A 26,784-nucleotide genomic window follows, 5' to 3' on the forward strand; every position below is an offset into this window, starting at 1 on the left:
GGAGCGACAATGACGCTGATCGCCCCATGTTGGCCTTCAGGATCCTGGATTCACAGAGGTCACATACTTCCTAGTTCACTTTCCAAGGACCTTTTTTCCGAGAGAGTCGGTCTACTCTAACTCGAAAGGTACCTATAACCTCTCCGCTCTGAGTCTGACTAACGTTCAGGCTATCGAGATGTTGAACAGGAATAAGATTACCGGTCCTTCCACATTTCCGTCTGAAGAATGGGATAAGCTGGCAGTCACAACTATTAAAGAATACGCAAATATGTTGTTGACGGCCTTTGGGCTCAGAGATTTGCGTCTGTCAAACAACAAAGCCCTTCACGATCTTTGAGTTCTGTGAAATCTCGAATCTCGTTCACCCTCTACTTTTTGTCTCACCTGTTTTCTCGGAGTCAGACACTCGTGCGAGATCAGGCGACATATAGTAGCCCTGAGTTTCTTGTTGACGAAGTCACTTGCGTTTATACACCCCCGATGATCGTGTAACATGAGACCAGGTTGGACTGTCAGGCATTCTTCCTTCGGGACTGAATCGCCTTTTTGCTCCTCGCTCCTTTCTCCTGGCACCAGAAGCTCGAGTCAGGAGTTGATTCGCTGACGACGTTGGGTTGCGTTTGATACCCCCCCAGGTTTGCTTAGATTGAATCGCCCAGGCAGTCCAGACACTCATCCTTCAGCGAAGATAGTGCCTTATGGTCTTCAGGGTACAGCCTTGCTGTCCTTGATTCGTCTGACTGGTCAACTGGTCGGTCACCTGATTTAGTACGACGGACTGAGTGCATGTCCAGATCGAAGCTTTCAATATGGAACTTAGACGTAGTTTGAAGTTCTTGATGTCAAAGCATTCGAACCTCTCCTACCTGTTAACTTCTTGCATGTGATCAGGAAGGCCTTCTTCTAACCACCTAGATACGACAAAGAGGGTTAGTGAGATTTTAAGCCATCGTCACAAGTTTTGGCTTTAGAGAACACAAGGCGGTGTGCTCTCTAAGCCTTCCGTTGTGGCCTAAGAATGGAAACCCGTTTTGTCCTTGGGCCAGGAGCTTGGAAGCAAGGATGGCACAAGTTAGTGGGCAGGAGCCAGAGAGAGTCCTGTGCCCTGTCGGGTCTCTCAAGTTTTATCTACTTAAAACTCAAGAAAGTCGAAGTCATTCGGGCAATCTGCAGTGTTCCGAAAAAGACCAGACTTGCCCATATCGAAGAACACCCTGGCTTTAGTGTTAAGGAGTTCTTTCAAAAATGCTCCTTCATTGTGTTTGCACAAAGATTTGAAATCTTTTTATCTGAATGCTCACGAGGTGAGGGCGCGGCCTCGGAAGCATTTCAACAGAGCATGGCACTCAGCAACATCCTGAGTACCATGTTTTAGCGAAGCAACTCTGTGTTCACTTCACACTCCCTGCGAGATGTGAAGATGGCATATGAGATCTGCTGCTCGCTAGGGCCATACGTGTCTGCAGACACAATCTTGGGGGCAAGAAGTACCACTCATCCTATCCTGTAGAAAATGGTTAGGAAGAGCTCTTAATTTAGTTGTTGAGTCGCCGACAACGGCGACTTCTTAACTCTTAAGCCTTAGTTAACACACCTTAACTTTGGCTAGGTTGGTCAGGTGGTGATATATATATTTATATATATATATTTATATATATATATTTATTTTACTTCTTAGCCCTCATGGTATGGTCAATATGGTCTAGTCACATTGTGGTCACGCCCCCGTTGACAGATCATCTGGAGTGCACCAGCTTTATAGGTCTCTACCTCGCTGGCAACTCTAGTAAAGCAGAAGCAGACTTGGGTGACAGTAATCACGAAGTTAGCTATGCTAACAGGTGGAACCAAGATGTAAATCATCTGCATGCATTTGTTTCCCAAAATCCTTCTATTCTGTCCCTTCCCACCTCCAAAGGTGGGATTCAGCTATATATATATCTGACAGGTAAGTTTCATGAACAAAATGATATTGTTATGATACAATAAAGTTTGTTCATACTTACCTGGCAGGTATATATAATCAAGTACCCACCCACCTCCCCTCAGGGGACAGTGGAAATAAAAATTATGAATAGAAAATGGGAATGGTTCCTGATACCCGCCTCCCAGCGGCGGGAATGGGTACTAACCACCTGGCCGACCACTGCGTGTGTCGGAAGTTTTTTAAATTCTGTCGGACTTCAGAAAATACAGCTATATATATATCTGCCAGGTAAGTATGAACAAACTTTATTGTATCATAACAATATCATGTTTGCTTAGGATTTGTTATGATTTTCCTGCTTACGACAATTTTTGGCTTACGACTTACCTCAAGAACGGAACACCTTTCGTAAGCCGGGGACCGCCTGTATTCAGAAGTCAGCTCTGCTGTTTTCTCCCCTGGACAAGTCACACCTGTTTCCACAAGACACGGTCCAGGATATTCTGTCGGCGCTTGAGAAGAAATCTACGACAGATTTGCTAGCGCAGTCCACTAAACGCCCCAAACCCGCAGCAAATCGACGCTGCAAAAGCAGCCTTTTCGCAAGGGAAAGTCGCGCCCCTTTGCTAGACCTCGCTCTAACCTTCGCCCACCTGCCAAGTCCTCGTCTGGGTCAGCAGTTAAGACTGAAAGCAAATGATGTTCCTGTCCTTCGCACACCCATAGGTGCCAGGCTGCACCAGTTTTGGGAGGAATGGAAGATCAGAGGTGCGGAAGCCTGGGTCATTGAAGTCCTACGCCTGGGTTACGCCATTCCTTTCTTGGAAAGACCTCCCCTGTTCAAGGTCCCCATCATATTGACGGCTTACTCTGTAGGCTCGGAGAAGTTTTTGGCACTCGAGGAAGAAGTAAGATCCTTGATTCTCAGGAGTGCAATCAAGGAGGTCAACGACCCATAGATGGTTTTTTACAGCAGGCTATTTGTGGTCCCCAAGGCATCAGGGGTCTGGAGGCCCATGTTGGATGCAAGTGCACTGAATTGTTACGTTCTGAAAACAAAATTCAAAATGGAGACTCAGAGTTCAGTGCTGGCTGCTCTTCGTCATGGGGACTGGATGGCATCCCTCGACATGCAGGACGCCTACTTCCATGCTCCAATACATCAGGATTCAAGGAACTCTCTCCTTTTCGTCTTTCAGGACAAGGTTTTTCAGTTTTGGGCTCTGTGCTTCGGCCTATCAACAACACCTCAAGTTTTCAGCAGGGTTCTAAGCCCCCTGGCACAGTGACTACATCTGATGAGGATAAATGTATCGCTATATTTGGATGACTGGCTACTCCGAGCTCCTGGACATAGTCTTATATATGTCGAAGTCCCAAGTCATTCCTTCTCAGAGAATTCTCTATTTGGGGATGACTCTGGACTCTTAGACTTTTTTGGGCTTTTCTGTCCCCGAAAAGAGTGGAGTCGTGTCTGCAGACAGTACAAACGTTCTGAACAATTCATCATGCTCAGCAGTGAAGTGGATGAGCCTGCTGGGTACTCTTCCCTCGGTAGAGAAATTCGTTATGCTAGGGAGGTTGCACTACTCGAGGACACTCCAATTTTTCCTCAAAGCAAACTGGTGCAGAAAGTGTCAACCAGATTCCACAGTGTTCCCAATTATGAAGGAAATAAAGAGCGACCTTGTATGGTGGAATTCAAGAGAAAAGCTTCAGGGAGACGTGTCTCTCCTCACAGTGAACTCCTGCCTACAGTTCTATTCAGGCACAATGGACGCAGGTTGGGGAGCTCTTCTTATGGATTGCAAGGTTTTGGGAGTTTGGACAGTCTCAGAAAGCCCTTCACATCAATGTCGGAGAACTCTTTGCCGTCTTCCTGGGCCTTCAGGAATTCGTTCATCTAGTAAAAGGTCGGGTTGTGGCTGTTCATGCCAACAACTCCACAGCCCTTTCTTACATTTGGAAGCTGGGTGGTACTTGCTCGTTCACATTTTTCTTGAATGCACAAGAACTTCTGCTCTGGGCAGAAGAACATTGGATCCGTCTCATTCCTTGTTTTGTGCAGGGAAAGATGAACGTTCTGGCAGATGAACTCAGCAGAGGGAGGGAAGTTCTGTCACCAGAGTGGATTTTAGACATGAAAGTTTGCCTGGATCTATGGAAGGTTGGGGAAGACTGTCCATTGACTTGTTTGCAACATCCAAAAACAACAGTCTTTAGCTGTTCTGCTCCCCTGTTCCAGATCCTATTGAGACATTGAAAGCTCCAAGGGACTCAGTGGCTTGGAACCTCAAAGTAGGCCTGAAATGTATTTCCGTACCTCCTTTTGAACCAATTCGTTCGTCTTCCCTGAAGAAGTTAACAAAGAAGACTCTCTTTCTTTTCGCTCAGGCTTCAGCGAAATGTGTCAGTGAAATTCACACTGCAGACAAAAGAGTAGGTTTCATGCAAGGGAATGCAGTTTGTTTCTGGGCCCTTAACTTTCTGGCAAAGAATGAGTTTCTGTCGGATCCTTGGCCTTGCTCGTTCGTCATTAAGAATATTACAGATATTCTCGGACCAGAAGAAGAGAGACTTCTATGTCCAGTGAGGGCATTAAATTGTTATCTACAAAGAACAGAGAAATTGAGAGGCCCTTCGCAATGTTTGTGTTCGGTGAAGAATCCTTCTCATCCCATGTCAAAGAATGCCATGTCCTTCTTCTCAGGTCGTTTATCACCGAGGCGCACTCTGAAGTTAAGGATGAGTCTCTCACGCTGTTGAAGGTTAAAGTGCATGAATTGAGAGCTGTTGCTAACTCGCTAGCATTCCACAATAACCTAACCTGACATTATCGGCGATTCTACAATCAACGTTCTGGAGGTCTAAGTCAGTGTTCGCAAGTCACTACTTGAAAGAGATAGAGACAGGTTTTGAGAACTGTAGTACTCTTGGTACTTTATATGTTGCTGGCATGGTGTTAAGGAAAACAACATGGAGGGAGTTGTCAGTCCCTCTAGATTTTTGCCTCGTAGTTTGAAGGTTGTTGAGTCTTTGGGAAGTCTAGAGGTACTTAGTACCTGGTGTACCCTCCAGTTGACTGGGCACTAAGGGTATTGGTTATGGTTTTTAAGGTTTTTTGGTGTAGGTGACTATATATTTTGTTTGTGTATCTGGTTCTTGCCCAGGGCAAGGGCATTTGTATTTTGTTGTTTCCTTGCTAAGTCATCGGTAAGGCCACGACTTCAAGGAACTCCTTTTTTGTAGAGGACACACACGGTCTAGCTACCGCTCTCTCTGCTAAGTAAGCAGAGCGCCAACCAGAGGCAGTACTCTCCTGCACCAGCTCACTTACAAGGTAATGTATGACTTTAGGTTGTATCATAACAATATCATTTTTATAATAAAATGCTTTATTCTTACTTACCAAGCAGTTATTTGATTTGAGCCCTCCCTCCTACCCACAGGTAGAGCTGGCGGCCAAAATCCATTCGAAGAGGTGTGATGACGTCATACCTGTTTACCAGAAGTGGGGGTTAACTAGTTACCTGCCATGCATAGGAATCATACAGCTGAATAGTTTCTTGGTAAGTATGAATAAAACATCATTTTTTTATGAAAATATTTTTATTAATACTTACCCAGTAATTGTATAGCTGTAGTTTCTACTTGACAGTAGCTTGAATTCCAGAGAATTTGTTGTTAAAAACTTCTTTTTCCTGTGTCTGGTAGGTGACCAGGCTCCTCCCACTACCCGCTGGGAAGAGGAACAATTGCAAGAGAATACCTCAATTTTGTTTTGCGTTCCATAAAATAGATAGTGGCCATGTACAGGAGGAGAGTGGGCTCTATTATTAGTGGGTAAGTACTAATAAAATTTTATTTTATTATAAAAATATGATTTTTATTAGTGTACTTACCCAGTAATTATATAACTGAATCCCACATTGATAGGGGGTGGGGATTCATGGATCTTATCAGAATATATATCATAAAATTCATAAAGGTGTCTATGGACTTCTAGGTTGAATAAAAAGAAATAAAGCGCAGGCTACAATAAAAAAAACCAGCTTGGAGAAGGAGAGAGAAACTAAACTCTGCTCTCCAAGGCGGTGAGTCCGAGCTTGGTCGAAGACCAGACGTCCACCACGTATATGCAGGAATTGCCAGTTACCACAGATTTCTTGTTTTTACAATCTTTGGTTGTTTTTACTGGTTTCCAACTAGTGCTAGAAGAACGGCACCTACTACAAGTGACGTGGGGATCTGTCGCAGATGAAGCCAAAAAACGAGAACACAGAAAACCTGGAGTTCTTGGGTACACACGTTGACGAGGCCGAGAAGGAGCAGAGGAAGCCATAATAACAGCACACACACACACACTCAAACACAAGCGAAAATGGGCAATGAACCGGGTAAAGCCCGAGAGAGGTCAATCAGAACTCTTGTCCAGGCAGTTTTAAGAAAGATTGACACTGTGGCATGGGTGTGTGGTCCTTGACCACTCTTTACCTGATATATGCACACGTTCCTAGATCTCACAAGATTCCTTGCTTTCATCTGCAATTTAACCGGATCCAGCTAGGCGCTAGAAATTATCCTATTGTTAAGACCAAAGTTTTGTTCGCATATGAACAAGATTTATCGTATTGTTAAGACCGAAGGTTTGTTAGCTATGAAAAGTACAAATTGATTAAAAAATTTGTCATTTTAAAAGCTATAGAGGTAGCCACTGCTCTGACATCATGAGTCTTGACTTTCAAGTTAGGGTGGAGATTTTCTCCCACTTGCAAATGTGCCCGTTTAATGAGGTCTCTAATAAAACATGAGATAGCATTTATAGATAGAGGTCTGGAAGGGTTCTTGACTGAGCACCATAGATTGAGATGATACCTAAGGACATAAGGATCTCTCATCATCTTATTTGCCTACTTGGTCAGAAAGACTTTACTGTAAAATATCTTGGCCTGGGTTTTGAGGGTAACTTGTTCTTTGCTAAAAACCTGAGCTTAAGAGAACAAACTGCGTTCCCTTGTGAACACCGCACCTTCTTATATAAGGCATGGATGTCACTGACTTTCTTAGCTGTAGCAAGAGCCATTAAAAACAAGGTCTTCCTGGTTAAGTTCCTTAAGGAAGCCAAATGCAGGGGTTCAAACGGTGGTCCTGAAAGCCACTTAAGAACTACGTCTAGGCTGTAGGCTACCGACCTCTGTCTTCTAAACCTCTGTGTTGAAAAACAGAGTTCAACATTGCTCTATACCAGCCTTTTATAGCTGATGATGATAGCCTCCCTCTGGTCTAAGTAGATACTGCTTCTGGTAGGTGCTCATCTTAACCTGTAGAGTGTGGCGGTATAGCCATAGAGCTCCTATAATTAAGTGGTGTGGTGGCTTTTCAAATTTAAGACAGTGTTACTGTAACTAAAGTTAGACTACAAAAAGGGTATTTCTATAATTCAGTGTGTGTGAAAAAACTTTAATGATTAACCAAGTCTGACAATCAGCTAGTTTGAGTTTCCTGACCTGCTTATGTTACCTTGGGGATGTACTTGTGTTAGATACTGGTCAGGTAGTAAGCAAATCCCTTTCCTACCTGTCTCCTACCTGTCTTTTCTTCATTATCATTGTGTTTTTCTCACCTTACATGATCCAATCCAGGCCACTACCCAACACCCCACACAATGCCTTGATATCCATATCTAAATGTCTAATCTTTCTTAACAAGACAGATAACCCCCTCTTACACTGGTTAGTTTGCTTGAATCAAGTTTAAATCATAGTAGTTTGGTTGTCCTTTTTGAGTTTTTTATGATCACTTCCTACCAAAATACAGGATAGATTCAGTCAAGTGTTAGCTAAATTGGTTACAGAGAGGTATCAATGCTAGAGTGAAATTCCATATTGAATAGTATACAGGTGAGAAGGTCTGTAGAGTATGTCCTGATTAAATGGGACCTTGTTCATCTATCTTCTAACCTGACTTTTCTTAGGGGGACAGCTCATTCATGTCAGTAAAATTATTTGTATGGATTGCATTTGCCAATTCCTTAAAAGTTGAGGATGGTTTTCTATCCTTGATACACACTGAACAGTAAGACAATAGTTGAATCAGTGTGCGAATAATATTGAGAAATATTAAGATAAGATAGTGCATATGTGTGTATTTTGGTAGTCTGTAAGGCCACAGATCAAGGTGTGGTACCACTTTAATGGGAGAATGCCATCATAATCTATCCAAAACCAAGTTCCTTTGTGTAATGTTTTTTTTTTTTTATTATTTCTAGATTTTGGTGGTAGACGTATGCAAAGAAGAAGGCAACTCTCCTTATAGGCTTGCAGATGGAACCAAACATCCTTCAATGTACATGGTGAAACGTGCCTTGACACTTTTCCTTTTGAATAAGCACTCCATTGATGCACAGCACAAATTTGCCCTTGTGGCACTTCATGAGTCTCCTATATGGGTAAGATCCTCAGTATTATTGTACCTAAAAATTACACCATAATAATGTAACTGCTCTCAAGTGTATTTTGTTGTTTTAAGAATAAATTTATCCAAATTACAAATGCTTCTATTTATGCTATGATATTGAACTACTGTGAACAATTATGAGAAGAGTAAAAGAAAAAGATTGGCTAATTTCCTTCTTGACAGTTTATATATACATATCCATGATGTATTTTAAATGCTCTTTCAAATTTCATTATTTTGGGGTAAATCTTGCCCACTATTAAAGATAGCTATGTCTCTTTGCACCTGCAGGTGCAGTTGGCTTTCAAAATAAAAAGATCACTTGGCTGACCAAGTTGAGTGTCTAGTTCACCTGTTCTCCACCAGGTGTGTCTTAGTACTATTTTGGTTCTTGTCAGAATTTTTTTTTTCCATTGTTCATGCATTGCAAGGGAACCTTGATAAGGGTTTTGAGTGCAGAGTAATTCAAATAAATTTTAGTGCTGCTTTCATTTAAAAACTTTGCAATCTTGGAGCGGGTAGATATGTTTTAAGATTAGTACTTCAAGATTTCATATAAGTGACTTACCAAACAATTACAAAGCTGTAAGCTTTCTTACCTGGCAGTTGAAAATTCAAATTATTTGGTGGCGGCAGCACTGCCTTCATTAGTGTAGGTGATAAGGGACCCTCCCACTTGCAGGAATACGTACCTGGTACTGCTGAGTTAGCTGTCGTCAGTTCGTTTTCTGTCGGCCACGGAGTAACAACGGTGGTTCTTGCCATTGACTTTTCATCGCCTTTGCAGTTTTTTCGTCATATTTAGTGAAGTACAATTTGGTGGTTGTTTTTCTCTGTTAGCTGCTTTTTAGTTTTCAATTAGCTAAATAGAATCTAGCTTCAGTATGTTGGACACTAGTTCATCATCAGCTTCGCTGCAAAACTAGAATGGCTAAGCTTTGTTATGATCCGCACTAAGTGCATGAAGTGTAGGGGCTAGGTATGTAGCAAAGGTTGGAAGTTTCATCCAGAGAAGATGGAAAAAGATAGCAAGAGGAAGGTGGCTCTTTGGGCTGAGAGTAAGACTAGTATTGAAGCAACTCCTTTGCCTTTAGAGGTGATGAAGTCTACTTTTTCTTCCCCTCTGTTATCCAACATCTCTCCTATCGATAGCCCTCCTACTTCATTGCCACTAACTCGAGTCCAGGTATCCCATGCTTCTAATTCTAACACCAAGAAATTTGAGATTTTGGCCAAATCTGTTATGGATTTGGTTTGTCTTTTCATACATTTGTTGAAAAATCAAATGCTAGTTATAAGATTATTGCTGTGCCAAGTGTCAGTGTTGTGTCTGAGGAGGTGGCTGTCTATCTCTCAATTCTCCTAGACAAAGGTCCCTGTCTCGCTCTTCTGCACCTGGGAGAAGACGTGCTGGAGGCCGAAGGGAGATTGGCCCAGGAAAGAATGGTTCCCGGACCTCCTCAAGCTCCTGATGGATTTCCCCAGGGTTCTGCCACAAGGTTGACGTCTTCTCAAACAACCCCACTTTGACAGGTACCATCAAGGGTTGTCCATTCAGGCCCTGAGAGGATTCAGACTGTCAGGAGCCTTGTCAAAGCAAAAAGTTTTCCTCGAAGAGCAGCAGAGGCTGTTGTTAGATGTAGAAGAAGTTCTACTTTCGGTTTTAAACATTTCTAAAGACTCTGATTTAATTAATGAAATATAATAACGATACAAAAACCTCAGAGCAATTAATGAATTTTAGATAAAATTTTAAAGATTTTATTGACCTGTTATTAATTTTAATACACCTTTTTAATAAGTATGTATGGAAACGTGAGTAAATGTATTTATTGCCTGTTTGAGTTCTAGTATGAAAGTCTGTGCCCCTGTGCAGTTTTTTAATTTATTGTTTATTATACTTCATGACCTATTTGGTCCCGGTTCCTGGCCTTTGGCCTAGACCTAGCCTTTTATCTAATCTTTCGGGCCAGCCCTATGAGAGCTAAAAGTCAGCTCAGTGGTCTGGTTAAACTATTTTTATAATAATAATAATAATTAGAATGTGGTGCGGACAACGTCACATCTCTTTTTCTTACCTGGCAGTTGAAGATTCAAATTATTTGGTGGTGGTGGCGCTGCCATCGTTAGTGTAGGTGATAAGGGACCGCTTATTGTTTTTAGCCTTAAATTGGTTATTGGTTTAGAAAATGAGTTGAAGACAGTTAGCTCGGCAGTACCGGGTATTCCTGAAAGTGGGACATGTCTCTTATCTCGTACACTCATGATGGCAGCGCTGCCACCACCAAATAATTTGAATTTTTGACTGCCAGGTAAGAAATCTTACAGTTTTGTAATTGTTTGGTAAGTATATGTGAAACCTTATATTATTATAAAAATGTCAGATTCTTTGGAAGTTTGAATTTCAAGTCAATGGCCACTGTGGGCTTGTTCCATGTGAATCGGTTTCATCTACTGAATAATAATAATTCAATATGGTGGTTAGTGATTTTCTAGTCTTGTTTTTTCTTTGTTTGAGTCTTTAAATCATCAGTTGAAAACTTTTATGAACAGAATCAATAGACGATAAACCCAAGAGGGCCCCAAAGACAAGTTGAAGTGAAAGATGATAAATAACTAAATAGGAAATTGAAAATGAAACTGATATACCTTAATTTAGGAATGAATTTGCTCCTTGCTTAACCATTTGGAGATAGAAGACTCCACAGGTGCACTAGTCATATTATTCCACATTTTAGTTGTAACTGATTCAAAAGTCATTGGGAATTAAGTAGTATTAAACTTAATACTAGAAATTAATACACTGTTTGCAGCAACAGGCTTCCTAGTGTTACAAACAAAAACAGTTATGTCAGATATAATAATAATAATAATAACAATAATTTTTTTAAGAAATTCACAATTCCGTGAAAACAAATTGTTTAAAAAATATCCACAATTATATATAAAAATATATTTCCATGTAAAAATATAAAACAAAGACTTTCGAACACTTGAACGGTGTTCCTCATCAGTGTGACGTTAGAATGTCACACATTTTAACGTCACACTGATGAGGAACACCGTTCAAGTGTTCGAAAGTCTTTGTTTTATATTTTTACATGGAAATATATTTTTATGTATAATTGTGGATATTTTTTAAACAATAACAATAATAATAATAATAATAATAATAATAATACCTGGGAATAATGGAAGGAGGGGATATAAAAAACGAAGAGATGAAGGACACGATCAGGAAAGAATATATGCAGAGACTCAAGGCGATACTCAAGTCAAAACTCAACGCCGGAAATATGATAAAAAGCCATAAACACATGGGCAGTGCCAGTAATCAGATACAGCGCAGGAATAGTGGAATGGACGAAGGCAGAACTCCGCAGCATAGATCAGAAAACCAGGAAACATATGACAATACACAAAGCACTACACCCAAGAGCAAATACGGACAGACTATACATAACACGAAAGGAAGGAGGGAGAGGACTACTAAGTACAGAGGACTGCGTCAACATCGAGAACAGAGCACTGGGGCAATATCTGAAAACCAGTGAAGACGAGTGGCTAAAGAGTGCATGGGAAGAAGGACTAATAAAAGTAGACGAAGACCCAGAAATATACAGAGACAGGAGAATGACAGACAGAACAGAGGACTGGCACAACAAACCAATGCACGGACAATACATAAGACAGACTAAAGAACTAGCCAGCGATGAGACGTGGCAATGGCTACAAGAGAGCTCAAGAAGGAAACTGAAGGAATGATAACAGCGGCACAAGATCAGGCCCTAAGAACCAGATATGTTGAAAGAACGATAGACGGAAATAACATCTCTCCCATATGTAGGAAGTGCAATACGAAAAATGAAACCATAAACCACATAGCAAGCGAATGCCCGGCACTTGCACAGAACCAGTACAAAAAGAGGCGTGATTCAGTGGCAGAAGCCCTCCACTGGAGCCTGTGCAAGAAACATCAGCTACCTTGCAGTAATAAGTGGTACGAGCACCAACCTGAGGGAGTGATAGAAAACAATCAGGCAAAGATCCTCTGGGACTATGGTATCAGAACGGATAGGGTGATACGTGCAAACAGACCAGATGTGACGTTGATTGACAAAGTCAAGAAGAAAGTATGACTCATTGATGTCGCAATACCATGGGACACCAGAGTTGAAGAGAAAGAGAGGGAAAAAATGGATAAGTATCAAGATCTGAAAATAGAAATAAGAAGGATATGGGATATGCCAGTGGAAATCGTACCCATAATCATAGGAGCACTAGGCATGATCCCAAGATCCCTGAAAAGGAATCTAGAAAAACTAGACGCTGAAGTAGCTCCAGGACTCATGCAGAAGTGTGATCCTACAAACGGCACACTTAGTAAGAAAAGTGATGGACTCCTAAGGAGGCAGGATGCAACCCGGAACCCCACACTATAAAAACCACCCAGTCGAATTGGAGGACTGTGATAGAGCAAAAAAATAAAAAAAATAATAATATATGCTTTATTTCAGCTCAGGGCCATATACATGGAATATACAAAATACAGACAGTAACATACACAATCTAGATACATGAGACAACATGATAAAAAAGAAAAAGAAAATGAATAATTGGCACTTATCCACAAAATAGCTGAGGTAGCATAAAAGCTAGTAATCATAATACTAGTTATAACAGTAATAATATTGGTGAGAAAAAAAAAATGCATTGAGAGTAATAACAGTTAGTGCACATATTATATAACTTAAATTTCAACTAGAGACATTAGGTGGTTACAGTAGTGAGGTCCAGAGGGCTAAATATATAAATTGAATGTAAAGAAAAAACTTTAACTTGATAGTAATCACAGTAATAATGAAAAATTAAAATATCAGCAATAAATGTAATAATGACAAAAACTGCAGATGACATCTTGCCAATACAGAGATTAAGTCCTTTGGGGGACAAAGGCCTCATTTTCCCATCTTTCCCACAGTTTAGATTTTCTTCTTGCTTCACTCCTTAGGATGCTTTGTATGAGCGAGTTGCTGCTGTTTCTCACTCGGGTTACCAGACTGGACATTGTTCGCCTAACAATGATTTTTAAATTGTCCAGGTGGTTTTCTATGAACATCTGTGTGGCAGAGTGGTAGCGGGGAGTGTTTGTTAGGCGTCTCAGAATGTCATTGTGCACAACAGTGATGCATCTTATGGTCTCTCGGGTATAGTTCGTCCAGAGGGAACACCCATAGATACTGTAGCAGTACGAGCGGAAGAGCAGCAGTTTCACGTCTCAGTGACAGAAGGCAAACCTCCTTGCAATCATGTTGCCAGCTGCACATAGTTTACGACACCTCTGTTCAATGTCTGCCGTATCTTTTAGGTCGTCGGTGATAATGTGACCCAAATACAGAAATTCGTGCACAAATTCCAGCCGATGGTTTCTGAGGAAAATTTGAGGTTCTGCAATATGCTCAAGCGATCTCGGGAGCAGCGACATGCACTGGGTCTTGGTTTCGTTGTAAATTATATCAAATTCCTCTGCATATTGGTGGCAAGTGTCGATGAGTCGTTGGAGACCTTGGGGAAATCAGAACCATATCGTCGGCGTAACAGAGGTTGTTTCATTGACGGTGCATCCGATTGGGAGTGAGTTCAGTTTGATATTCAAGGCATCTGTGTACGTATTAATCAGGTATGGAGAGAGAATGCCCCTCGCCGAAGCCCGTTTAGGGAGCCGAAGGTGTAAGATAATACGTTACCCCATTTGACACAGAATTGCTGTGTGGAGAACCAGCAATGTAAAATGCCAGTTAGATACAGGGGTGTGCCCCTTTTATGCAGCTTCAGGAAGAGCTTCAGGTAGTTTACTCTGTCAAATGCTTTTCTCACATCTACAAAACAAAGGAAAACAGGAGAGGCTGATAATAGGTAGTAGTTCAGCAATTCTTTCAGTATGTAGATGCAGGTGTCGGTTGAGTGGTTTGCTTTAAACCCGAACTGGTTGTCAGTGGTGTGTAGAAAGGGGAGAAGTCTCACTAGAAGAATAGACTCAATTATCTTCGATGCGATCGTTGTGATTGCGATCGGCCGGTAGTTGCCAGGGTCAGCTGCATCCTTTAGCTTGTTTTTGATTGATGGTATCAAGTGAATTAAGAGTAGGGAGTCTGGAAGAAACTGGTGAATTATGCACGCATTGAATAGGGCAGCTAGCAAAATGTAAATTATCGGATGGCAGAATTTGAAGGCCTCTGCAGGAAAACCATCACAGCCAGGCGATTTATTATTAGGTAGGCTGTTTATGGCATCGCTGATGTTACCTGGCGTAATACGGTCTGCAAAATGAAATTGAATGTTGTCAGTAAGGAGGTTATCTACATCCCTTCGGGAATCTTGATCATTCATGCAATTCAGGATATTGTTGAAGTGATCGCCCCACATACTTGCGATAGCTTCGTCTCCGACTGCTTCCCCTACTCTCTGTGATAGCTTTTTAGTTTTGGGATTTAAGGACTGGATATCTTTCCAAAGACGAGGATAATCACCAGATTCTAAGTTTCTAGACATTACAGTACATCGGCTCTTATTTGTTTTTCATTTAACCTGCAATGCTTAAGAGCAAGTTTGAACTGCGCTCTCGCCTGTCTCATTAGTAATGCAGTGTGCCCTTCCCTGGGGCTACCATTTTGCCTCCACAGTAAAAACATTTCTCGTGAGTATGTATACAGATCTTTAACCAAGTCATTCCATCCAGGTATATTACAAGAATTACCTTGACAAAATCTGTAGGCAGTCCTGCCCGAAGCAAGCATAGTGGAGATTATGTTAGAATAGAATTCATTCAGATCCCTCCTGTGGTGGTCATTTCTACAATTTGTGTTAGTACAAAGTAAGGCGTCTGCTGGTTGAACTATTGACCGCAACCAGGTTTCCGTGGTCGCCCTAAAGTATCTGGTTTTCTGTTGGTTTTTAAAATCCCAGTTTACTGCTGGTGGGCAAACAGTTAGGGGGTTCACGGTAGGGAGGGGTGGGGTACTGAATGACACCTGTTATGGGATGTGATCGTAGCCCATTGCAAGATCATAACGAATATTGCAGGTGATGATAGAATCATGAAGTTGTGGAGATGTGATGCAGTGGTCCAGCCAGGAAGTTGTAATAGCGTCCGCTCTATTATGTACATATGAATAAAAGGAGGGAGGGAGGAGCATTACATCGCTAATTTGGAGAGCATGATTTTGACAGAAGCGAGTAAGTTCATTATAAAATTGTTTTGTGGGGTGAGAATTAAGGTCCCCGATTATGCAAATATGATCAACAGGAGAATCATGAATAATACTGTGTAACTCCCCTAGGATCATACAGTAATGATCAAAATTATTGTTATTTTCCCATGGCATATAAACATTAATAATTAGGATTTTAGAGTTCCCTACTGTCATTTGAAGCCCCAGCAATCTGTCACTCCTGTAGGTCATCACCTTTATCATATTGTCTAACGATTTGTGCCACAGGAAAGAAAGGCCCCCTTTCGGGCGACCGGCTATGATTTGATCTGTAACTTGCATCGATGAAGTCGAGAAGGTTCTGAAGTCTTCATGAATTGAATTGCAGATGGCAAGGTCATGTGGCCAGAGGAGCGATTCTTGCAATGCAATGATGCCTTTGAAGTTTTTGCAGAACATGTTTAGGAGAGGAATGTTTCGCTTGAGGCCAAAAATATTCCAAGAGATTATGTTTAATGTATCCATGGCTACTCACGAAGATGGGAGATGAATGCGCTGATCATTTGGGTGGATGGGGGTTAGCCAGGGGGAGTGGGCAGTCACTCGCCATGGGGGGTTGACTGGCACTTGCGGTGGAAATGACCCTGGTTGGAGTGTCAGTAAGTTCCCCTGGGGGTGGTTGATCCTGGATTAGTTTATATCTTGAAATTAATATATTAGGACCGAAATTCTTGCCTTTAAGAACGTCGAGGTGTTGAAATAGGCAGGTAATCCTGTAAGCCACTTTATGTTTAATCCTGCATGGGAGTTCGTGAGAGATGAGAGGGTCAGAGTCAGTGAGAAACTTGACTCTCTCCACTATGGCATCTAGCGTCACCGATGAGCGCAGATTGTGAATTACTACGTGACATCTCTTCTCTGGTGTCGGGCGAGGTGAAACACGAATGTTTGGTTCCGGTCCAGCGGCCAAACGGGAGGTTCTTCTCATCTTTCAGCTTGTTTGTATCTGCCAGCCGCCAAACCCCTCATGATCAGTTTCATCTGCATCTACGATGGGGGGTTGGGGGGGGAGAGATAGGGTGGGTAGGATTATGAGGGCTAGTAATCTCGTTTTTTTAATTGCTATGGCTGCATTCTGTTCCTACCACACTTCTACCTTCACTCTACGCCATCATCTACCATAACTCTACCAGTGGATTTGCCTAGCTAATTTCCCTACATATATTTTTAATAGACTTCTGCCTCCTTCCTAACAATTACAGTTTTATTATTATTATTATTATTTTTTTTTTTTTTTTATTTTTTTTTTTTTTTTTCACAGTCCTCCAATTCAACTGGGTGGTATTTATAGTGTGGGGTTCCGGGTTGCATCCTGCCTCCTTAGGAGTCCATCACTTTTCTTACTATGTGTGCCGTTTCTAGGATGACACTCTTCTGCATGAGTCCTGGAGCTACTTCAGCCTCTAGTTTTTGTAGATTCCTTTTCAGGGATCTTGGGATCGTGCCTAGTGCTCCTATGATTATGGGTACGATTTCCACTGGCATATCCCATATCCTTCTTATTTCTATTTTCAGATCTTGATACTTATCCATTTTTTCCCTCTCTTTCTCTTCAACTCTGGTGTCCCATGGTATTGCGACATCAATGAGTGATACTTTCTTCTTGACTTTGTCAATCAACGTCACGTCTGGTCTGTTTGCACGTATCACCCTATCCGTTCTGATACCATAGTCCCAGAGGATCTTTGCCTGATCGTTTTCTATCACTCCTTCAGGTTGGTGCTCGTACCACTTATTACTGCAAGGTAGCTACTGCAAGGTAGCTGATGTTTCTTGCACAGGCTCCAGTGGAGGGCTTTTGCTACTGAATCATGCCTCTTTTTGTACTGGTTCTGTGCAAGTGCCAGGCATTCACTTGCTATGTGGTTTATGGTTTCATTTTTCGTATTGCACTTCCTACATATGGGAGAGATGTTATTTCCGTCTATCGTTCTTTGAACATACCTGGTTCTTAGGGCCTGATCTTGTGCCGCTGTTATCATTCCTTCAGTTTCCTTCTTTAGCTCTCCCCTCTGTAGCCATTGCCAATTGTCATCGCTGGCTAGTTCTTTAGTCTGTCTCATGTATTGTCCGTGCATTGGTTTGTTGTGCCAGTCCTCTGTTCTGTCTGTCTTTCTCCTGTCTCTGTATATTTCTGGGTCTTCGTCTACTTTTATCAGTCCTTCTTCCCATGCACTCTTTAGCCACTCGTCTTCACTGGTTTTCAGATATTGCCCCAGTGCTCTGTTCTCGATGTTTACGCAGTCCTCTATACTTAGTAGTCCTCTCCCTCCTTCCTTTCGTGTTATGTATAGTCTGTCCGTATTTGCTCTTGGGTGTAGTGCTTTGTGTATTGTCATATGTTTCCTGGTTTTCTGATCTATGCTGCGGAGTTCTGCCTTCGTCCATTCCACTATTCCTGCGCTGTATCTGATTACTGGCACTGCCCATGTGTTTATGGCTTTTATCATATTTCCGGCGTTGAGTTTTGACTTGAGTATCGCCTTGAGTCTCTGCATATATTCTTTCCTGATCGTGTCCTTCATCTCTTGGTGTTTTATATCCCCTCCTTCCATTATTCCCAGGTATTTGTATCCTGTCTCATCTATGTGTTTGATGTTGCTCCATCTGTAGCTTTATCCCTTCAGTTCTCGGTTACTTTGCCTTTTTGTATGTTGACTAAGGCGCATTTTTCTATTCCAAACTCCATCCTGATGTCCCCAGATACAATCCTTACAGTCTGGATTAGGGTATCTATTTCCTTGATGCTCTTACCATACAGCTTGATGTCGTCCATGAACATCAGATGGTTGATTCTGTTGCCTCTTTTCTTGAGTTGGTACCCGGCATCCATCTTCTGTAGTACTTTTGTCATGGGAATCATGGCTACTACGAAGAGTAGTGGGGACAGTGAGTCGCCCTGGAAGATCAATACTTTCAAATAACAATAATATTATTAATATAACTGTAATTACAAAATTCATATTATTATTATTATTATTATTATTATTATTATTATTATTATTATTGTTATTATTATTAACAACTGAAAATATCAATAAACATTTTACATACTAGTACCATAAAAATTCTTTCATCTACAGTAAAAGATGAGAGAGAGAGATGAGGATGAGAGAGTGAGAGAGAGAGAGAGAGAGAGAGAGAAGAGAGAGAGAGAGAGAGAGAGAGTTTATCTCTGTTCTCTCAGAAAATACTTATATCGCTTCCAGCAAAACAGAGCGAGAGAGTTACCACTATGACATTTAAAAGAGTGAAATGGATAGATTATTGTATTTCTATAAAATACTATCACATAATATGAATTTTGTAATTACAGTTATATTAATAATATTATTGTTATTTGAAAGTATTGATAAAAATAGGTACATGTACTATAAAAATTCTTGTGTTTCAGTAAGAGAGAGAGAGAGAGAGAGAGAGAGAGAGAGAGAGAGAGATAAATTACATGAACACTTGGTGGCAACAACACAACAGCTCCTTTCCCTCCTGTCACATTACTTGACACCTTTGACAGCTTTAGTACCTGGAGTTAGAGAGAAAAGACTGGGATTTCCTTCGTTCTTACATAATTTTTAAAATTTATAAGCTAAAATCTTACTAATTCACTATAGTATATTCTTTAATGAATTGATATTATTGCTGTTTACATTAATATTAATGTTTGAAAATAGAAAATCATTTATTTATTATACAAAAAACATACATCTCTGTAGGAGATTATTATTATTAATAGGTGTTAGTTTTTCCAGACCTCTGAGTCTCAATCTCTGTGGAGAGAGAGAGAGAGAGAGAGAGAGAGAGAGAGAGAGAGAGAGGAGAGAGAGAGAGCGAGAGAGAGAGAGAGGAGAAGAAGAGAGAGAATTATTTTTTATTATGGGATATCATTTAATCTTATTAAACTTATTAATACAGTATTAATCAATATTAATATCTGAAAATTAGTAAATAATTTTTATATCATAAAAATGTATTTAGTCATGAAAATAACATCAAAATACACTAATTAGTGATTACGTATCATCATCGGAAAACCCTGCGAATAGGCAAATTGTAAATAATGGGTAAATATGATCCAGAGAGAAATCTGTGAATCAAAGAGTCTGCGAATCCGCAGAACGCAAATAGGGGGCCCACTGTATTACTAAAATTGTTCATTGTTCATGTGAATTTTGGCCTAGCCTAACTCCTTTCTTTCTCTATAAAAATGAATAATCTACCCACCTGTACGCTTTCTCCAACTCCAGTACACTCCAGAAATCACCTTAAAACACCAGCACCACAAGACTTACGACCCAAAAAACAACTCCTACCAGACAGAGAGCTCTCCCCTACCAACCACACACCACCAACACGTGCTTTCTACTCCCCGTGTTATTGTTTACATCCTGCCGACGCCGCCGCCATCTTGTCTATGACGTCACAGCCTATGACGTCACAACACAACTTAAATACATCAACAGACACCTTCTAGAATCTACCACATGTTGTCTATATATAGGACACCCACCATATTTCAACAATGCATAAAATACCCATAACAATTATACAATATATAATCACACTTATCTATACCCATAACATTATACAATATATAATCACACTTATCTCTTTCTCCCTCCCCTCCGACTGTTTCCTCCTAATCATTAGGATTCCCCCTCTTAATTTTCCTTCGTCCTCCAACTCTTTACCCTCTACATAATTTCTAATACATTCCCCTGAAACTCCTGCTTTAGTTAATACCATCAGCCACTTGCTCCTTTCCTTTTATCCATCTCACCTCCTTTATTTCCCCGGATTCAATGGTTTCCCTTATTGCAGCAATATCTATTTTTAATCTCTTGCTACTTACACCAGTGCTCGATTTGATGGCGGTCATTAGTGTTTTACTATCAGTGTTAACCAAGGCTTCTAAATTTCTCCCTCCTACTACCTCTTCCACAAAATGCTTGAAATATATCAATCCTTCTACAGCTTCCCCAACACCTCAGGGCCTTCAGCCTCAATGGTGGATTTTGCCACTCTCCTGGATTTCCTAGACTTCCACCATATGGGACTTCTCCTCTTCCCATCTGTCAAAGAAATAATATAACCCAGTTGAGTATGGCCATCTTCTATGTTTCCAAATGAAGCGTCTGCATAGGCTTCCCAATAAAACTTTCTTCTTCCATCTCACTTATTGTAACTTCGCCCATCATGCTCTTAGTTTTCTCACAATTTTAATAAGTTTCTTTCTTCATATCCTGAGTTGTTCCTTCTTTAAATGCTTTACTTAATTCGCTAATATCATATGATATTTCTGGCATCGTGTGTAGTGATACCCAATTCAGCTGTCCTACCACTGATCGTACTCTGTTAACTCTTTTTTTGTTCTAGCACTCTATTACCCGTATATCTTCTAGCCTCTGGTTCTCTTATGGAATTTATATACTGCCACTGATTAAGGGAAAATCTATTCTCCTTCTGCTCTATTACTACTCTATATACTTGAACCTTTTACTCTCTTGTTCTCCTACTTGCAATTTCCCTTTCAATCTCCCAATCGTTTCCTTTAAGAATCCTTCAGTTCCTCCGTAGCAAAAATCATCTACGTGTGTACACAAAATGCCTTCCAATTTATTGTTCTTTTTCCAAAAGAATATATTAGGTTCTAGTCTACTTCTCTCACCTTGAAGCTCCTTCACTACTTTCACCACTTTACAATACCATGCTTTTGCTGCATCCTTGAGCCCATAGACTGTTTTCTTCAACTTTCCATAATCCCCTCCAACCATCCCTTTCCCTTGGTGGCTTCAAGTACACTTCTCTTTGTATCTCGTCACCTTGTAAATATGCAGTTTTGACATCCAATGTATAACAATTCCAATTTTTCACCTTTATTATGGTTAGACAGAATTTTAAAATTTCAGCATTGCATGTGGGAGCATCCTTTTCCCACTCAGCCATTTCTTCTTCAAACCCTCTAGCTACCAATCTTGCTTTACATATCCTTCCCCCCCCCCCTTTTATCTTTTCAGTTACTATCCATCTTGTAGATATAGCTTTTTGTCCAACATCATTTACCTCCTCATATACCTGGTTATCTCTCCAACTTAGAAGTTCTTTTTCTTTAGCTTCCATTATGCTTCTATTTTCAAATCCAGCAACCTAAACCTCCTCTCATCTTGCAATTTTTTCTTATACCTCTTGAACCATATAATCCCTCAAGTTAACCCACCCTTTGTCACCTGACTGTGAGTCTCGTATATTGTACGAATCAGCCCATGCTTGGCTTGATCTTTTTCCTGCAAGACCTAAAATAGTCCATTCTTCTACTTGTCCTGTATCATTGTTTATAGCCCTAACTCTATTTCCCTTTTTGAATTTTGGTATCTCTTCCATTAACTCGCTTTCTATTGACCCACTTTGCCCGTTATCTTCCACTGTTTCCTCTATCACCTCTCTTTCTATAGTCTCTTCTGTGTCTGCATTCCTTCTCTCACCCATTATCTCCTCTCCTTCCAGCCAATCTACTTTCCCTTCATTTGGGCCATCTGACCTACCTTTCACCCCATGGGATTTATCTATTCTAGCCGATATCTCTTCTGTATCTGGTGATCGTCGTTGAATCCTTGTCACATGTATCCTAGCTACTTCTCTTAAAGAATCCCCATGTTGACTATTATTGTTTTCCCGATACTCCCACTAACCTGAGCAGGTCCTCTCCATTCATTTTCATTTTCCCTCTTATAGAATACCTCATCTCCTACCACTGCTTCTTCAAATTTATGTTCTCTGGATGTTTTTGTTTAGCGCTATTCTTATTTATTACAGGACTCATTTTTATAAAATGCTTTCATGGCCTGTGCATTGCATTCAGTGTGTCCCTTACCATACCCTCTTCCATCCCTTTTTCTCTGCTTGCAGGACTAGAACTTTCTTCTCCTATTAGGTTAGGCAGTGAAGGGTTTTTTCCAAATACTAATTGGCGTTGGGGAGAGAACCTCCATTATTCATTAAACAGTTCCTAGCACTCACTACCCATTTCAAAGCTAGGGACCAATCTACTTCCTCTTCCTCCATCATCTTCCTTACACTTCCCTTGATCATGCCTACGGTCTTTTCACATAATCCGTTGCTCCACGGAGATTCTGAGCTGTTTGCTAATACTTTAATATTTCCATTTTTCTGCCATCCTCCTTACTTTTTCATTTTGAAATTCTCCCCCACCCATTATCTGACAATATTTTGGAGGGTGCTCCAAATATAGCAAACCAGCACTCAAAAAGTATCTTTATTATAGTTTCTGGTTTCTTATCTTTTATCCAACAGGCTGACAATATCCTCGTTGCCATATCCACTATTACCAAGAACTTTCTCTCTTCTATCTCTCCCACATCCATCGCTACGACTTCATTGAACGTTTTACTCCAAGAAAAGCCTACTACCGGTTTGGCGGGGTTTCTTTTGTATTTTTTACAAACCTCACAATTTTAATCAGTTCCGTTAGTAACTTTCTTATTTCCTCTTTTTCTTTTTCGATTAACCCATTACTCCATTGTGCTTCCTCTGTTAGCTTCCATATTTTATCTCCACTTCCATGACCAAACTGTAAATGTAATTTCTTCATTGTGTTCTTAATTTCCCTCGGATTCTTTCCTTCCAACCCTCCCAGTAATAATTCTTCTACCTTCCTCCTCCTTATAGGCACTCTTAAATGACCCTGTTCGTCTTCTCTTAACTCTACTTTTCATTCCCCCTAATACTTCTACTATGACACAATTTTCTTTCAAATTTAGGAGTCATACCCATTTTACTCATGGTTTGCTTACCTATCAGCCAGGGTATATCACCTTGCAGAATTTTTCCGTCTTCAAATAAAACTTTCTGTTTTTTAGTATCACAGGTATTTCTATTATTCCTCTGGACTTATAAGATGTCTCACCAAAATTAAACACTTTATTAGACTCTGTCCTAGTGTCCCTCATTCTCCTCAACTCTTCCTGACTCAAATCCATGACAATACGTGCTAGTCACAATTCCCCGCAAACTGTTGATTTACACCCTGTGTCCAAAATTGCATCAATCCACCTCCCATGATGCTTCCACTATTTTATTAACTTCTCCTACATAAACCTCTTCTTCTTCTGTCCATTTTCTGTTTTTACCTTATTTTCTTCTAGTCTTGTTTCAGTTTTCTTCCTATTATGAAAATAATTCTGAGGACAATCCCTAGCCCAATGCCATTCTGAGCTGCATATTGCACATACTGTTACCTTCCCTTCTTTGTTTATAGGATTTCTACCACCCCTTCCTCGGTTCCATCTTCCCCGATCTTTGGTTTTCCCTTCCCTCCCTCTCCCAGAACTGGCATTGCCTTCTGACGAACCCCACCATTCCCGTTTCCTCTTTAGTCCCTAATCCCTCAAATAGTCTTTTCATTGTTTGCGACACTGTTCCGTACTCTAGCTTTTTCTTGCCCACAAGCCGATAATACCATTTGTTTTTGATTTTCCGTGAGATTTGCTTGCTCTATTACATGATACCCTTGACTTCGCCTTCAAGCGCGCCTTTCCCCATTGCTCTTTCACACTCAGATGCTGCCTTCTCGTATCTAATTAAATAGTCCGCCATATTTTCACTAGATTCTCTCTTATTAGAAGGTATCTTTTTATTCTACCGTAATTCTCCATTACCGAGTCTTTTAGATAGGCTTTATCTAGTTTCTCTAGGATTAACTTTGGACCCTCTGTACCAGTAAGTTTATCTTTATCTAATGCTTCCACTAGCTCTCGGGCTTTCCCTTTTAAGCTCATTCTCATTTCTATCGCCGGGTATTTTGTATCTTCTCCATACAACAATAGCCAATCTTCGGCTTGACCTTTCCATTCTTTGTATTCTTCTTGTATCCCGCTAACCTAGGACATTCCCTTCTCCATCTAGTAGTCTCCCTTTGTTCACTGTCGGATCCAGGCATCTTTGATCAACCACGCTCTGCTACCAGTGTGAATTTTGGCCTAGCCTAACTCCTTTCTTTCTCTATAAAAATGAATAATCTACCCACCTGTACGCTTTCTCCAACTCCAGTACACTCCAGAAATCACCTTAAAACACCAGCACCACAAGACTTACGACCCAAAAAACAACTCCTACCAGACAGAGAGCTCTCCCCTACCAACCACACACCACCAACACGTGCTTTCTACTCCCTGTGTTATTGTTTACATCCTGCCGACGCCGCCGCCATCTTGTCTATGACGTCACAGCCTATGCACGTCACAACACAACTTAAATACATCAACAGACACCTTCTAGAATCTACCACATGTTGTCTATATATAGGACCCCACCATATTTTCAACAATGCATAAAATACCCATACAATTTATACAATATATAATCACACTTATCTATACCCATAACAATTATACAATATATAATCAGTTCATACACGAACAAACCTTCGGTCTTAACAATAGGATAATTTTCTAGCGCCTAGCTGGATCCGGTTAAACAGTTGGAGATTGAAAAGCAAGGAATCTGTGAGAAATGGCAATGCGTGCTTATATCAGGTGAAAACTGGTCAAAGACTGCGCATCCACACTGAGTTTAGTCTTTTTCTTAACCGCCTGGGTGAGAGTTGCAATTGCTTACTCTCCACCATCCCAGTTGTTTGCCCATTTTTGCTCTTTTGCTTGTGTTATTATAGCTTCCTCTGTGTCTTCTCGGCCTCACCAACATATGTGCCCGGGGACTCAATGTTTCCCGTGTTCTCATTTCCTGGCTTCTTTGGTTCGGACCCCATTCCACATGCAGTAGGTGTCTTGCTAATTTTTGTACCATAACAAATCCCTGCCTGGAATGTCGTACATGGCCTATATCGGAGTGGAAGTTATTTTATAGTAAGAGTGAGCATCATAGAGTTTCGACTCTTCCTTCATCGGAAGGGTTTTCATCACCTTGCCCAGATGCTTTGTCTTCTTCCTCAGTCTCACCCCATGATGCTAGAGTTTGTGTGCCTGTGTCTCCTTCCTTTTCTTCCATTGATTTGTTGTTGGAAGTATCGGGAGGCCCTCAGGCTGATTTAATGTGTAATGTCGGCCCCTCTCCCTCAGGGGTTAATTTGCTTCTTGGAAGGGAGGAGGGTATTTCATCAGTTTCTTCTCTTTCAGGATCAGAGGCGTGCAAAATGGCGGTGCTCTAGGCGTTGCTTGGTCTATGGGATTCATCCTCCTTGGAGGGTTTGCTGACGCATTTCATGGATGCTCCCCCCTCACGCCTCCCCGTCTCTACCTCCTCCCCCTGGCCTTCTCTATGTTGGTGGCCGCGGTCAGCCATTTTGTAGTGCACTGCCAGAGTATCATCTTATTGCTCCGCCAGTGAGGCCTGCTGCTAGCTTGTGTCAGGGGGAGGCTGTAACGTCTCTCTCAGCGCCGTTGGTGACGTCACTCCCAGTTTCTTTACTGATGTCACTCCTTGCTACGTTGGCATTGTCAGTTGGGGCTGCTGCACTGCCTCGCTCCTCTGTGTTGTCATCGTTTGCTCCTGTGACGTCATCGCTGCCATCGAGGAAGTATCCTCTTCCATCCATGTCGTATGCGTCCTCTCTTGCAGATCCATCCGGGGCTTTATGTCAGGCGGTTCTTAAGAGATTGCACTCTGTTTTGGATGATGGGTTTGCTGCCTTTTCTGTTGGGAAGGCTGTGAGCAAACGTGTTGCGTCACCTCCCCACTCTCCTGCCAAGAGGGTATGTAAGGAAGGAGTGCTGTCTGCCCCCCTTCCATCGCCTCCATCTCCACCGCATCAGCGTATTAAGCGTTGGAAGGTTAAGGACTGTGTTATTTCTTTGTCAACAAGTGAAGAGCAGCACGTCCGTGTTCTGAGTGTTAGTGTTTCGTCTCCCTTTCCTGTGCAATCTGCTGTTGCTGTGTCATCCTCTTCTTCGGGACATGAGCGTGTTGCAGCCTTGCACGTACATGCGCATGTTGATGATTTATCTGCTGCTTCTGCTTTGGTGCCTATTCATCGTCATAAGGATCTTGAGGCACCTGTGAAGAGATCAAAGGTTGTTATGCGGAAGTGGTGCAGCCAGGGCGTTCGCCTTCCCCTCCAGATGATGCTGTTCGTGGTTCGACTCCGAGGGATTTGAC

The 26,784-nt window shown here is 41.3% G+C and overlaps 1 protein-coding gene across 1 annotated transcript in view; it reads left to right on the plus strand.

The window, feature by feature from the left end:
- Positions 1–4,004: 4,004 nt before the first annotated feature.
- LOC135218109 (BRISC and BRCA1-A complex member 1-like) overlaps positions 4,005–26,784 on the plus strand; it is a 97,124-nt gene continuing 74,344 nt past the window's right edge. Inside the window, exons 1-3 of the mRNA XM_064254255.1 lie at positions 4,005–4,097; positions 5,347–5,499; positions 8,199–8,378. Of these exons, the coding sequence (XP_064110325.1) occupies positions 4,005–4,097; positions 5,347–5,499; positions 8,199–8,378 (426 nt within the window). The remainder of the gene's footprint in view (positions 4,098–5,346; positions 5,500–8,198; positions 8,379–26,784) is intronic.

The sequence above is a fragment of the Macrobrachium nipponense genome, chromosome 9 (genome assembly GCF_015104395.2).
Source record: "Macrobrachium nipponense isolate FS-2020 chromosome 9, ASM1510439v2, whole genome shotgun sequence".
NCBI lineage: Eukaryota > Metazoa > Arthropoda > Malacostraca > Decapoda > Palaemonidae > Macrobrachium > Macrobrachium nipponense.